This window comes from Eptesicus fuscus, chromosome 15, assembly GCF_027574615.1.
Source record: "Eptesicus fuscus isolate TK198812 chromosome 15, DD_ASM_mEF_20220401, whole genome shotgun sequence".
Classification (NCBI taxonomy): domain Eukaryota; kingdom Metazoa; phylum Chordata; class Mammalia; order Chiroptera; family Vespertilionidae; genus Eptesicus; species Eptesicus fuscus.
Window position 1 is genome coordinate 73,246,202 of NC_072487.1, and position 14,826 is coordinate 73,261,027.

A 14,826-nucleotide genomic window follows, 5' to 3' on the forward strand; every position below is an offset into this window, starting at 1 on the left:
GGGCTGCTCGGGGTCCACAGAACGCTGTCCAGCAGTTGGAAGTCTGAGTTTGCAGTTGGTTGGAGAGAAAGAGCCAAGTTGGAGGTTTGGTTTGAGCCTCGTTAGCACAGAGGTGCAGGAACAGTGAGGTCCCCAGGGAGGGAGGCCTCCCCACTGAAGGGAGAGGAATGTGGATCCTCGCAGGAGTCACAGGTTGAGTGGGGGAGGAGCATGGGCGCGCTCTGCCAGAACATCCTGGCCCTTGGCTTGGAACAGAGGCTGCAGATGCCCTGCTCACCACTGAGCTCAACATCCCCTCGAGGGATAATTGCTAAAAGCAATCATTTTTCCTCAAGGAGGTTATGCCATTACTAAGAACTGTATTCCTTTGATGATTCAAGTTTTCTATTCTTTGAAATTGTACAGTCCTCATGGGCCAGCAACCCATTTTTGACGCTCACCTCATCTCAAAGTACAGCACAGAACACCATAAGGACACGCTATAAATAGGGACTGGGTATTACCACTCTTTTAATCATTGCTGTTAAGGGGCAACAGGAATGAGTCTAGGCTCTCCTGCCCCAAATTCACTTCGGCCAACACTCATTTTTATAAATCTCATTTTGGCCGTGCAAGCAGGCTGGCTGTGTCTTGTCATCTCTGATAATAAATGTTCTCAGTTAAAATACTTTGCCTCCTCTGTTTCTATACGTTTGGTTTATCTGCTATTTTGCTTTCTTTAAAGAGCACCCCCCTCTCCTTTCCTCACCGCTCTCCCTCACCCATGGTTTCATGGTCTCCTTTTCTTAGACTATCTCAGAATCAGAGTAGCTGGGTGAAGTAAAAATTTTAGAAAATCTCTCAAAAATAGAGTTTGACCCCAAAAGCACAGAGTAAGCTGATTTTCTTCTACTACGTGCTCTGCATGTGCTTGGAGGAAAACAGCACAGATAAGCATGGACTGGATCTAAATTGGCCCAGAAAATCAGAATATGATACAGAGGTCGTTTAAAAAGTATCTGGGCCTTCCCCCTCTACTGGCTTACCTCAAGGTGAAATTCAGTCAGTTTCATAGCCTTTCCTTTTATGTTTGAGGCGAAGAATGTTTCACGTTAGTATTGGCTATGAAGGGGATCAAAATATGCCAACGAAAAACCCGCCGCTTTGGCCTAAGGATTCTTTTGAGCTGAATTTAGGCAATTGGAAAAAGCAGACACAGGAAGACCTCTCACCTCCCCCCGTCTGCCTAAAAGCAGGGCAGAACTTCCTTTTGTAAAGGTGCCCACCCCTCTCCTGTGCCAAGAGGAGGAGAACAGCACTGCCAGCAGAGAAAGAGAGCCACCACGACGAGTCTTCATGCACAAGCCTTGCTGAATCACCCTCACAGACCATTAGTTCCCCCAGGCGTTCACCTTCTGTGATTTACCCCTCCTAGAAGCCCTAGATCCCTTTTCTTCTGTCTCTAGTCACTTCTCCACAGTCCATTGCCCTTTGTTAAAATGATATATAGATCCCAGTATTTGACTGCTTCTTTGGGTTTGCTTCTCTGTGGAGCCCTTGAACAGGTAAAATTAAAAATAAAATGTGTGCTCCTTTTCTCCTGTTAGTCTGTCTTTTTTCATTTTAATTCACAGGCCCCAGTCACAGAACCTAACAGGGTAGAAAAAAAGTTTTTCCTCCCCAACAACTATGTTACTAAAATGAGAAAATTTTTTATTATGGCAAATTCTAGCTTACCCCTAACTTTCCACAAAGAGCCTTTTTTTCTTATTTGTGTTGTTCTTTAAGCACACACACATTTTCTTCCTAATAAGTGGTATGGATGCACAACCTATGTTTATTCAAGTAGTTACTGAATAAATATAGGTCCACCTATCATCTATCAGATACTTGAAAAATAGCACTCCAGTCTCCACTTACACACGGTTAGTGATAACAAATAGCGTGTCCCTAAGTCCTCCATTATCTCACCCTCAAATCCTATGTAAGGAGACAGGGAGACTGGCAAGGCCGTATAAGAACCTGTGTAACAGTGAGGGCCTGTGAGACAGAGGGACTGGGCTGGTCCAATGAGGGAGATGATCACTGATGATACTGGATGATTGATGTAGAGCTTATAAGACAGGGAGACGTCAAAGGTGATTCCGTAGCTTGGAGATTGTGAAAATAATTATGCACCAACAGAAATGAGAAACCAAATTATTGGATGAGTTTTGGAAAAAACATACTGAGCTACTGGTGTTTCTGGGAGAATTAGGAAAGGTAATTAAGGCCGGAGGGGTATGTTTGAGATGTGTCAGTAATATTGATGCTATAAGAGTAGATAATTCCTTAAAGGATAGCCACTGGGGAGTACTTCAAGTTCAGGAACAGAAAAAGAAAGGATGGGCCTGTGAGGGGGACAGAGATGAGATGGGTTCCTGGGACTTGACAGAGGAGATACTTCCGGACACATCCAGCAGGTAGGAAATGAGTGTGCCAACATTTCTGAGAATTACCTTTAGAATTTATATATATTTTTAACTATAGGTGCTTAGGTCCCACTCCTGAAGATTCTGATTGAGGAGGTCTGGGTGAAACTGGACATTGATATATTTATATGAAAATGTATTAAGTAGACTTTAAAACTTTGGCAAGGAATGATAGGAAACTATCTTTATGACATCATGATGGTGAATGATTGTTTAAGTCAAAAAACAAAGACCACTAAAGGAAAAGTCTGAAAATATCTGCATTAGATGTCAGGAAAACAGTTTGAAAAAGAAAAACCACTTTCTGGAAGAAGGTATCTGTAAAAAAGTGCTGACATTCAGAATATACAAATTCTTCCTGCAGATCAATTGGAAAAAGACCAACAGCCTACAAAACGGGGGGTGGGCAAAGGATGGGATAGGCAAGTCCCAGGAAAGGCAGCGCAGATGGCCGAGAAGCACAGGAAAAGCTGTTCCAGCCATTGAGTTGTCAGAGGAATGGACATTACGACAGCTCAGCGAGGCACCACTTCATATCCCTCACACTGACCAAAACCAACTCCTGACGGTCCCAAGTGTTGGTTGGGATATGGAGCAAACAGAACTCACACGCTGCTGATGGAGAGTTACGTTGGTTTACAGTGACTCCTCACCAGCATCGTTGATGGGTTCTTGGAACTGCAGTGAGATGACATACAATGAAGCCAGTTCTACCACAGGCTAGTGGACATAAACAAGAGTGGAGTTCCTACAGCATCTCATCAACGTGGAATAGAACGACGTTACTTGAGGAGCGGCTTAGTCCCTGGGGAAAGCAGATGTGGCACTATGGAGAAAAATAAAGCTGCACGTGGCATGACCTAGCAGATGCCCTCCTGGGCATGGATCTCGGGAAATGATGGCCCTTGTGTTCAAGGAGACATGTAAGCGGGTGTCCATTACAACATTGTTTGGAATTGGAAGCCAGTGGAATGTCCAGCCAGAGGAGGGGGGCCAGCGGGGAGCTGACACCATAGGAAACAGCAGTGTAAGCGAATGAATTGGAGCCACAGGTATCGACATGTACAAATCGCAGAAACAAACTGTTCAGCCAGAGAAGCTAGGTGCAGGAAGATCGGCACGGCATGGTATTCTCTCGTGTGAAATTTTAAAACATTCTAAGCAGTACTGTGTATTGTTTTGAATAAGTACATGGTCAGTACAAATATAAAAAATATAAGCAGGAAGTATAAACTAAATTATTTAATGGTTGTTGCAGGATAGAGGTACACAGGAGTTTCAAGTCTACAATGTTCATTATGTTATTCTTTATTTTTCTGCCTTGAAATGTTTCACAATAAAATAAATAGAGAAAAATCCAGGTGGTTCTGATATATAGCGAGGTCGAGAATCAATGCTTCTCAGATTCCAGTGAGCATATGAATTCTTGGGGGATCTTGTTAAAGTGCTGGTTCTGTTTCATTAGGTCTCGGCTGGGCCCGAGAGCCTGCATTTCTAACAGCTCAGGTTCCAGGCCCACACTCACCAGCAAGGTCAGAGTGACCTTGTGTTCTCTAGGGTTCTTGCTGCCTGGAGGGGGGCGTGCAGTTCAGAAGCACCCGCTCTGGAGAGCAGCCTTCCGCTCAGAGTCTGGGTGCAGTTGGAGCAAAACTGGCGAATGAATCTCAGTGGGGGGATTCTGAGGATCTGGGGAGACCGACTTGGGAAGGATTTCCCCAGAGAAGTGAAATCAGCAGGTGGGGGAGGATGCAGCAACGTATGCTGTGTGCCCGTTCCCCCACCAAACAGTGTTTCTGCTGAACACTCTGTGGTCTTGCATGTATAGCTCCCTGTGGGCACTGCTTCCCAAACCAAATTGTCCTCTGAGCTGGAAACCCCTCCAGTCTGACCTCACCGGAGAGGAGAGGCCCGTCACCACGGAGTGGAGAAGAGGGAGCAGATTGCACACATGGCATTTTGCAGGCGTCTTTTGTAGATGGTGGCTCCCAGCGTTTGGATGGTGGGTCTTGAGCTGAGAAGAGGGTGGCAGACCTCCTAGGCTTCTGCTTCGGGCACCCCACCCCGCCGACCAAATATGCTACTTACCAAGGGAGTACCAAGCGGCTGTGGGACAATGGACCAGATCGGCTGTACGCAGTGTTCTTTGCTTTTGTTCCTGGGAAGTCCTGGGCACTTTGTTTTCCCTCTGCACTGCGAGTGCTCACGCAGGGGCCACAGCTCAGCGTCACACCTGGTGCCCCAGGTGTCCAGTGACTATTATTGAAGGACTGAAAGGATTTTGACTTGGACACAGTTTTTTAAGTTAAACATTTTATTTTGCGAAAACCAAGATTCGTATGCAGTTATAAGAAATAGCACAGAGAGACCCCATGTGCCCTACCCAGTGTCTCCCAATGGTAACGTCATTGGTACAACCCATTTGTCTTGGGTTTCCCATTGTACATGCCATTTCACTTACTTGTAACTTCATTCATCCGCCATCACAGACAAGACACAGAATGGCTCCATCTCCACCCACTTTTATAACCACACCCCCATCCCTCTTCCCTCTATAATGTCATTTCAGGAAGGTTACCTAAATGGAGTCATACACTATGCAGCCTTTTAGGATTGGCTTTTTTCACTCCGCATCATTCCCTGGAGATTTATCCAAGGTGTTGCGTGTATCGGTAGGTGGTTCCTTTAAATTGCTGAGTACTATGCCAAGTGAGGAGTCTCTGTATATCAACTCAACTCTCCCATCAGCAGCGTGTGAGTTCTATGTGCTCCATATCCTAACCAACATTGGGATTGTCAGGAATTGGTATGGATGCACCACGATTTGACTGCTCACTCTTTGCAGGACACCCAGGCCTTTTCCAGTTTAGGGCTAGTATGAATAGAGCTGCTGTGAGCCTGGTGGAGGATTCTGTGAATACGCGTTTTCATTTCTCTGGGATAAATGCCCAGGATACCATTGCTGGGTCCTGCGGTGACTGCAGGCCAGGGATCCTGGCTCTGAAACCCTTCCGGTCTAGAAACCTGCCTGCCCACTTCTACGCTCTAAAAGCTGGTGTCCTAGATCTCTTCAGGAGGGGTCAGGAACCTTCCATCTCCTCACTAGAAATTACCGGCATCTCTGCTTTTCCGTGTCGCTTACCTTCAGAAGGAGAGACAGCCACTCCTCTTGAGCAATAAGCTACCTCGAGCCTGGTGTCAGGAGGTGCTGGGCTCCCTCTGAGCCGGAACCTGTAGTCTGGCGCATTTGATACCTCCTCTGTCCCTCAAATAGGGGGTCCCTTCCATCTGTCACTGACTACCTGCTGATGGGCGGGGGGGAGGGGGGGAGCATGGTCCTGGCACGCGGGATGTTGAGCTGTGCTGTCAGGAGCTTCTGAAAAACCGCCTGAAGTTCTCAGCGTCTCTGCAGGTCCGGGAAGAGCCCCGGTCCTTGCTGTGGGCTCCAGTGCTTCCGGCGGGGCTGGGGGTGACGGAGGCCTGGGTTAGCGGGGTCTGGCCAGTCCTTGGGGTCAGTCACTGATCTTCGGGTGAGTCCCGTAAGGGCCGGTGTTGAGTTTCCGCTTCCTTCTTTTTCCTTATTCGGTTCCCGTGTCTTTGGCTCTTTGATGGGGCTTGTCCCTCTTTCCAGGAATCCGCTTATTACATAATGGCAATTTTTCCAGCTCTGCGTGGAGCTGGACAGCTTTGCTTTCATCCTGGGCCACATTTAGAGAGTCCTCCTGAAGGTCCTCCACTCTGTTCCTGCAGGTGAAGCGCATCGATTTACTCACGCCGAGGCGGCTATATTTAGAACCCAGACCACACTGCATGGAGCACCTTGGCCTCCCGGTGCATTTTGCACCTGCTTGTTCCGGTGACACCCGCTTGGTCCCAGGCAGTTTCCTGGGTCGGTCCCGGCTGGGCCAGCGCTTTAGGGAGGGGATGTCCGCGGAGCTGCCTCGCCCGCCCCCGGAGGCCTGCTGCGTGGCCCCAGCGGGGAGAGAAGGCACCTGGTTTAAAACTCTGAAAAAGTTAGTGGTCCTTTATGTAGAACTCCCCTTCCCAGGGCTCTCTCTAGCAACCTGGGAAGAATTCGTGCTAATAATAAGGGTAATAATAATATGAACATTTATTGAGCACATCACCCACACTTTGTTCACAAGGGGGTGAAGACCCGGAGCGGCTAAGAACCCCGTCTGACTGAAGCTCCTCCCTCAGGTGCCTCCCACCTCCGCCCCCTCACAGACCGTGATCGAGGCCTGTCCTTTCCCATGAACGGGCTGCAGGGTGGCGACAGGTTTCCCAATCACAGAGTCACCCGGAGAGCAGTGTTTTCCAGAACATTCTGCGGACCGTCCGCACCGAGTCCCCGGCTGCTGTCAGAACCGCAGCCTCTGGGAATAGGGCCAGGGAACATGCATTTTTAGAATGCTTCCCCCAGGGACTCCGTCCAGTATTTTTTGGGGGCGCATACTATTCACGGGTTTTGGGTGGGCCTGAAGCCAACAGAGGGATCGGGAGGCTGCAGGGCAGGGGGGCGGTGTTTTCTGTCAGGGGCCACGCAGGTCCCTGCTGCGGCTGTTCCACTCGCCGTGTAACGCAGAGGCCGCACAGACGACCTGTGGCCAGGGCAGGGCTGTCTCCCAGTAAAGCCTTGTTTTCTAAAATGGGCCTTGCTGAGGGCGAGTTTGCTGCCCCTTGAGAGTGAGAGTCATCCCGGCCCTCCAGCCCTCTGAGGACCCCTTGGGTGGCAGTCATTCTCACACTGCTTTGTGACTGTGGGATAAAGGCACCGCCCTGGCCGGGTAGCTCCGTTGGATAGAACATTGTCCCAATGCACCAAGGTTGCGGGTTTGATCCCCAGTCAGGGCACATACAAGAATCAATCAATGAATCATAAATAAGTGGAACAACAAATCTCTCCCTCTCTCTCTATCTCACTCTCTCTCTCTCTTTTCCTCCCTCCCTTCCTCCCTCCCTCCCTCTCCCCGCCCCTCTGTCCCTCCCTTTCCCTTTCCCTCTCCTTCTCTTCCTCTCTCTCTCTAAAATCAATAAATAAAAAATTAAAAAAAAAAGATAAAATCACCGCCCTGGCTGGTTTCTCAGTGGTTAGAGCATCAGCCTGAGGACCAAAGGGTCACAAGTTCAATGCCTGGTCAAGGGCACGTACCTGAGTTGCAGGTTTGATTCCCGGTCCCGGTCAGGGTATGTGCAGGAGGCAGCCAATCAATGTGTCTCTCTCACATTGGTGTTTTATTCTCTCTGTCTCCCCTCCTCCATCCCTTCCACTCTCTCTCTAAAGATTAATGGAAAAAAATATCCTTGGGTGAGGATTAAAACAATAACAACAGCAAAAAAAGATAAAATCACCTGTTATATATAATCGGTAAACCCTGAATCTTAGTGACTTAAACAATAAAAGTTATTTCTCACTGTATCATAGCCCAGTGAGGGTATTTCTACTTGGGTTCTTCTATGGGGTCATTTAGGGACCAAGGCTCATCCATGGTGCATCTTCTTGGTCTTCACAGCCCTGTCCGTTCAGCCAGTGGCTGGGCAAGGAGAGCAGGGATGATTTGTGGGAAATGGATGCGCTAGGTCTGCAAGAGATGCCCATCATTTCATCCCACATTTCATTGGCCACATCTCATTGTGTGGGGTCCAGAAACAGAGCGGTTTCTCAAGTCTAAGAGGCCCTTCATCTCGAGACTCTCTCTGTTCCCTCCTGTCTTTGCTTGACACCCGTCCAGTTCTTGCCTGGGCTCATCTCTTGTCACAAACCTTGCTGAGGTCAGCCAGCAGAGCCGGCAGAGCCAGCATCGCTCTGATCTGTCCAGCCCCTTTCCCTCGCGCTACAGGCTCCGAAGGCGCCGTTCCACCCTCTACATTACTGTAGGTGTCAGTTTTACTGCACACTTCCTACTTTATAGCATAGATGTCCATCTTTCAGCCTCTGAGCTCCATTTCCGCACCGCACCGCTGCATCAGTTTCCGCACCGGCTGCTGTCTGCCTGCTAAGCCGGTGCCACATGTCTTAGGTGGTTGCTATGGCAGCACCCCACTGCGAGATGCCGACTTCTGTATTAGTTCAGGTAACGCAGCGGCTTTAAGAGGTAAACCCAGGTTCTACGTGCTTAACTAAATGTTTGTTTCCTACTCGCATCGTATTCTAGGACAGATGTTCTTAGAAGTGTGGGCTTCCATGCCGTCCTTCAGAGACCCAGGTTTTTTCCATCTTGAAGCTCTGCCTTTTTGTGGGTGCTTGGAGTCCTCTCCACCTGCTGGCCCTGCGGGGGGGGGGGGGAGGAAGTGCCCCTGGGGTGTGCCTGGAAGTGGCCCCCATCACTTCTGCCCATATTCTCTTGGCTAGGACGGAGTCACATGGTCCCCCTTCCCACAAGAGGGGCCAGGAGCCGTAGTCTGGCCACAAGCCCCAGAGGAACAGAGAACAGCTTTTGGCGTGCACACAGCAGGGTCCGCCTCTTGGGCCAGGACTGTCTGCCTGATGGGATGACACCGGGGACTTGCCAGGGAGAATGTCAGCAGGCAGCCTTTCTCGGGGCTCATGAGGGTGCCACCAGGCAATAGCTAGTAAGATCCAAATATGTGCAGATATCTTCATTAACGCGCAGATGGTTACTGCAGGTCCACCCTGTGCCAGGCAGCGGGCCCGACACCGGCTGGAGGAGAAAAACTCCTCTTGGAGCTGGGGGATCCCCTCTCATCACACCCTTTGTGCTGGAGCCAGGGGCCAGAGGGTGGGGAGGTTTTAATATGGCTGCTTCGAGTGCTCCCACAGCCTGGGAACTCGCCCGTGTAGTTCAGCCTGGCTCCACCGTCCGCACGCGGTCTCCGCAGCCTACCGGATGAAAGGCAGCTAGAGGGGAGGGCCACTGAGAGCAGATGTTCTGTGTATATCTGTCCTGGTTCTTTCTTTCTTTTTTTAGAGAGAGTGGAAGGGAGGGGGAAAGAGAGAGAGAAACATTGATGTGAGAGAGACACATCAATTGGTTGCCTCCCTGCATGTGCTCTGACCAGGGCCAGGGATGGAGCCTGCAGCCTAGGTACGTGCCCTTGACCAGAATCGAACCTGGAACCCTTCGGTCTGCACGCCCATGCTCTGTGCACTGAGCCAGAGCAGCCAGGGCTTGGTTTTCTCCTAGGACCCTCTTTTCCCTCTCAGGCTGCCCCGAGACACAGAGCGGCCATCCGTGTGGAGTTTGTCTCCGGCACTGTGTCCTAGAACCCCGGGATGCTGCTGAGGGCAGCGTCGGGCGGGGCCCAGAGCTCAGCCTGCTCTTCTCCGTCCCTGGGACCTCGTGCTAGAAGCTGCTGCAGGGCTGACTGCACAGGGGACCCGGCGACAACCGGAGCGGTTGCCGAGGGCAGTGCTGGCGTCCTCCTCTGTGTCCATCAGTTCTGGTTTTCAGAATGAGCTAAGCTGATGGACATAGAGGACACATTTAACACGAAACAGAGGACATATTTAACACAAAACAGAGGATATATTTAACACGGACCAGAGCTCCACGGAGGGGAGTTTTTAAATTTGGTTCAGAGATCTTTTGGGAGAAAATCGTGTCACTAAAGCAGGAAGGTAATATCCAGGACACCCTTCCAAGCTGCATTCGCTAACCTGCTGCACGTTTCCAGCTACGGAAGTGAGAACCACAAAAGGTTAAATTTCCCAGATAAGATGAATTCAGCCATCTCTGTGAAATGGTGGGAGCAGAATACCATTAGACTGTCTAATCTCATTTCTCTCACGCTGTCTTCCCGGGAGCCTATCAGGCAGGGCCCTGGCAGGGAGGCAGTCCCGAGGATGGAAGCAGCAGGCGGTCTCCGAATCGGGCCACGAGGGCTGTCATTTAGGAAGTGTAGCTCACCTTTTAAGGAAGATGAAAAGGTACTCACCGCACCTTCCTTTGCATGTCAGATCCCAGATGGTTTGGCTTTCTTAACCGCGTAATCCCCGTGTCATTTTAGTGTCTGTGTCTTATTAGAGTTATCTGCATGACATATTAGAATAAAACTTACTAAAACTGTTTGTATTTGTGGGTCTCGGGTGTTTTCATGAGTACTGTCTGGGGCCGAACTAGCCGATAAGATGTGTGTCTTTTGAGTATGTAATATGTATTCAAGATGCAAATGCAGGAACAATTTTGCCCTTGTTTTAATTGCTCTTCTTCAATAACTCATGTGATTTTTCTCATCTGATTTAATTAAGTCTTCTTTGAGGGGGTGGTGTGGAAGTATTAGCTACTGCTATATAAAAAAACAGGATATACTTGGAAGTTGGATATTAAAAAAAAATTTTTTTTAGTCCTGGTCTTTTTCATATTGTCATAAATTAGAGGTGGGGGCGGGGGTGGGGGGAGCCACCAGGATTTTGAAGATTTATTTTCTCCTATTTAAAGTTTTATTTCTCCTGCATAGCATCCAAAAATGCTGGTTATTTTTAAGTGGACTATTTGGGACAAAGAGGCTCTCTTAATGAAAGATAATTGCAAGCTTTGTTCCTTGCCTCAAGTTTCCTGCACGGTCTCTCTCCCCTCCGCTTCTACAGAAATGAAATTATAAACCACCAGTAGCCTTGGAGATGTCAATCGATGGCAAATGACTAAATATTTAATTCAATCACTGCCGAGACTTCCAGGGGTGACTCGGGTGTTTTGCTTTCCACTGAGGGCTCCGGGAGAGCCGGGCTCTGCAATGGCCGCTGAGGCCCGGGGCCGGGGCCGGGGCCGTGGCGAGCAGGCTCCCCTGCAGTGAGCCGGGGCCAGCCTGCTGCACGGCAGCCCTTGCCTTGCTGCGAGTGGTAGCGGCGGATTTTTTTGCAGAAGGTTGGTGAGCAGATCGCTATGTGTAATACTGATGAAGCATTTTTGTTCCAGCTCTGTCTCGGAAGACCTAGGCTGTAGACGTGGGGATTTCAGTAGGAAACATTACGGATCTGTGGAGCTGGTAAGTGTCCGCTGCCTGATCAGGGTGGTGCATTGATTTGGATTTAGAGAGGCTGGCCAAGCTCATCGGATCGTTTGTTGAATGTTTACCGTTAGACCATGTGAGGACAGGATAAGGATAGGATGCCAATAAATGATCATCTTCATCCGTTTTTATTGTTACGTACATCTCATCTGTGTCTTTCAGTTTGTTAAAACATGTGGCTTGGTCTTTTCCTCTGTTATTGATATAGATCATTTACAAAATGATTCATGAATCAGGAAAGCACTTGGATTTTATATTATCTTGCTCCCTGGAAGTTTATAAAGCTAGTTTTTGAGGTTTGAATATTATTGAAATACATATTTTTTATTATTTTGTACCTTTGCTCTCTGGGTATGTGATAGGAGTTAGGATATTTATGAGATCTTTTTTTTTTTTTCCTGTTAAAAGCATATCTCTTGGACTAGAGGGCTGTAATAGATGATCAATATTTGGAATGAAAATACATTTTCCTTAATGAGGGACATTGGGGTTTGTGTTTTGTGCTTTAAAAAAAATAGTGTGCTTTCATTTTAAAAGGGGCATAATGAAGGCATATAATAGCCTCAAATTTTTTAAAAGACAGAATCGTGATATTTTTTTCTAATTGCATAGAAATTTGAACTAATTTTCAGGAAAATGTGCTCATAAAATTCTCTTGATTATTAACATTATTAAAAACATTAAGTGTATTCTTTCTATTTACACAAAAATGAGTTGATTGGATCCATTAATATAAGCTCCATTCTGACGGGGCTTCAGTAGTGGGAAAATGGACCCCAGAGTTGTGTACCATAGCATTCTACTTGAAGTCAAGCATATATTACAGGCTCAACTGTGTACTTGGCCCCGAACTGAATATTCTTGAAAATATAAAATAAGTAAAAGATTTGGTCCTTGTTCCTAAGGATCTTGCTGTCCTCCAGCTGGGCTGATAAGATACATAAAATATATAAAGAATGAATTTAGTCCCATAAAAGATACATTGATTAACTCAATCAGTGCCAGACTCCAACCCAGCACAGGCCACCACCTCCCCTGAAGGAGCGTGAGGGTAACTGTAATTCCGGCTGCAAATTGGTAAACGTTGTGAGAGGTATACAGTAGATCATGGCGGGGGTTGAGAGAAGGGAGGGAGCAGCCCATTCTAGCCAGGGATCTAGGAGAAGTGGCCTGGAAGGCCTCAAGGAGGCTGAAGGATGTGGTTTGGTGGCAAAGAAGATAAGGCGGTAGATATTTGCCAGCGTCATGATTTGGGGCAGTGGTGTATTTGAAGGGCAGTGAGCAATTTGTTCTGCCCAGCAGAGTGTAAGGCAGCAGAAGGCAAGTCGGCCTGGGAATCAGGAAGGCCCGGGTTCGAATACCAACTCCAGCACTTGTTCTCTCTCCGGACGCCTCTGAACCTCAGTGGTGCGGAGGGCCTTGTGCTCTGAAATCATCCTGGTTTCGTCATTTACTAGTGTATGATCTTGGACTTCTTTTGGCCTCAGTGTTGTCATCTGTGAAATGGGGATATGAAATTATCTACCTTATAGAGTTGTTAGATGATTAATGCACAGAAGCACAGCCCATGTTAACCAGCTGTCGTAGTAAAGATGAAATGTGGTAGCAAAAGTAGAACCCTGACCTCAGGTGAAGACTTTGAACCTGATCTAATGAGTAGCATGGACTCCTGTAAGCAGTGAGAGGCGTGTTGGGGAGAGACCGTACAGGATGAAAGATGGGCCCTTATAAACTCGTGGGGAGGTTCTGGAGAGCAGTGTTTCAAACTGGAACAGGCATCAGAATGACCTGGCGTTTCCGCTTCAGGAGGTCTGGGGTTCCCCCAGCACTTGCATTTCTAACAAGTTCCCAGGCCCACACTGAGAAACTCTGCCTTCGCAGAATCCTGGGCTAGGCATCCGTTATCCCGAAAGGTCTCCATCCATTTGTCCAGGTTTTCATTCTGGAGCCATGAGTGTGTGTGTGAGTGTGTGTGTGTGTGTGTGTGTGTGTGTGTGTATAATCAATCTTTTATAAAATATTATAAAGTAAATATTAAATACATCTTTCAATTCCATGTATGACGCCACCACCTTGCAGCAAATGTTTTCATCCCCTTTTGGTTCCTTCCAATCTTTGTGGTTGCAAATGTCATTTCTTCAAATTATGATTTCATTTTGCATTCCTCTTTCTTCATCTACTGCCTCTGTAAATAGCTTCTCGCCGTGTGGTCTTCAGTGTCAGCGTTCTGATTGGCACAGGAGAGGCCAGCACGGTGATGAACAGTTCTGTACCAGCTTCCCTCCTCGTGTGCAATTGGGTTGTTTCTAGTTTCCCGGGTTAGAGATGACGGGCAGTGGAGCTGGGATGGTGGGGAAAGGACATAGTAAAGTCCCATGTTTGCTGCCTAAGGATCTCTTGAAACCCTGACTGCAGCCTTTTCACCTGTGGACCACGGAGGATTATTAACTTGACCCCCGGTGTGTGTGTTCTGTGTTTATGAGAAGATGAAGTCAACTTTTCTTATACCTGGTTTGATGGATATTTGGGGGAACCCAATAAATCCTGGGCTTCTTGGAATTCAAACGTTGTGGGGGGCGGGGGTGGTACCCAGGATCCTGTACAATTGAAATTTTAGCATCTACTTCTGACCTTGAACAAATCAGGAGGAAGTCCTTGTGAGGAACCACGCTTGTCCGTTCATCAGTGCTTGAGGGCCGACTGAGGGGCCTGGGTTTAACCTGGTGTCAGTGTGGTGAGAACAGGGGCGCTCAGCTCTCTGCACACTCACGGGAGCCCCAGCCTCGCTCAGTAACTATTGACGGCCTGCACCGTGTGCCGGGCACTGCGCCAGGCACCGGGGCAGGAGAAAAGGGGTTCTGCTCTCGTGGAGCGGAAGTCTGGCTTTGGAAACCAACCCCTCAAACTTCCAGCCCCAGGCTGCTGCCTGCCTTCCCCAGGGACCGTTCACTGCAAGGAACAGAGAGCCATCCGCCCGCTCCGCCTGCAGGAGAACGTAATGCCGACAGGAGTGCAGGGAGCGGCTGGGCCACGCGTGTGACTGCGAAGCCACCAGAGGCACCCCCCCCCCCTTCCCTCTGGCCCCGGTGGTTTCTCGGCCTCTTCCCCCTGCGCCTCTCTGCAGCCCAGCGTCCCCTGACGGCCGCCGTCTCTCCCAGCAGCACAGCTTTCCCACTGCTCTTTTTTATCCTGGGAAAACATGCACGACATAGAATTGACCATTTTAAGGGTGCAGTGAGTACATCCACAATGTTTTGCAACCATCGCACCGTCCACGTTCAGAGCATGTTTTCATCATCCCAGGCAGACACCGTCCCCATTACACAGTAACCCCATATTTCCCCCTCCCCCGCCCCCAGTAACCTCTACTTTATTTTCTGTCTCTGTGAATTACTTGTCTATTCTAGGA

At 48.6% G+C, this 14,826-nt stretch overlaps 1 protein-coding gene across 1 annotated transcript in view; it reads left to right on the top strand.

Annotated features, from left to right (window-relative positions):
- Positions 1–14,826, top strand: part of GARNL3 (GTPase activating Rap/RanGAP domain like 3) — a 100,066-nt gene that overhangs the window by 17,774 nt on the left and 67,466 nt on the right. Inside the window, exon 3 of the mRNA XM_054727572.1 lies at positions 11,324–11,393. Within this exon, the coding sequence (XP_054583547.1) occupies positions 11,324–11,393 (70 nt within the window). The remainder of the gene's footprint in view (positions 1–11,323; positions 11,394–14,826) is intronic.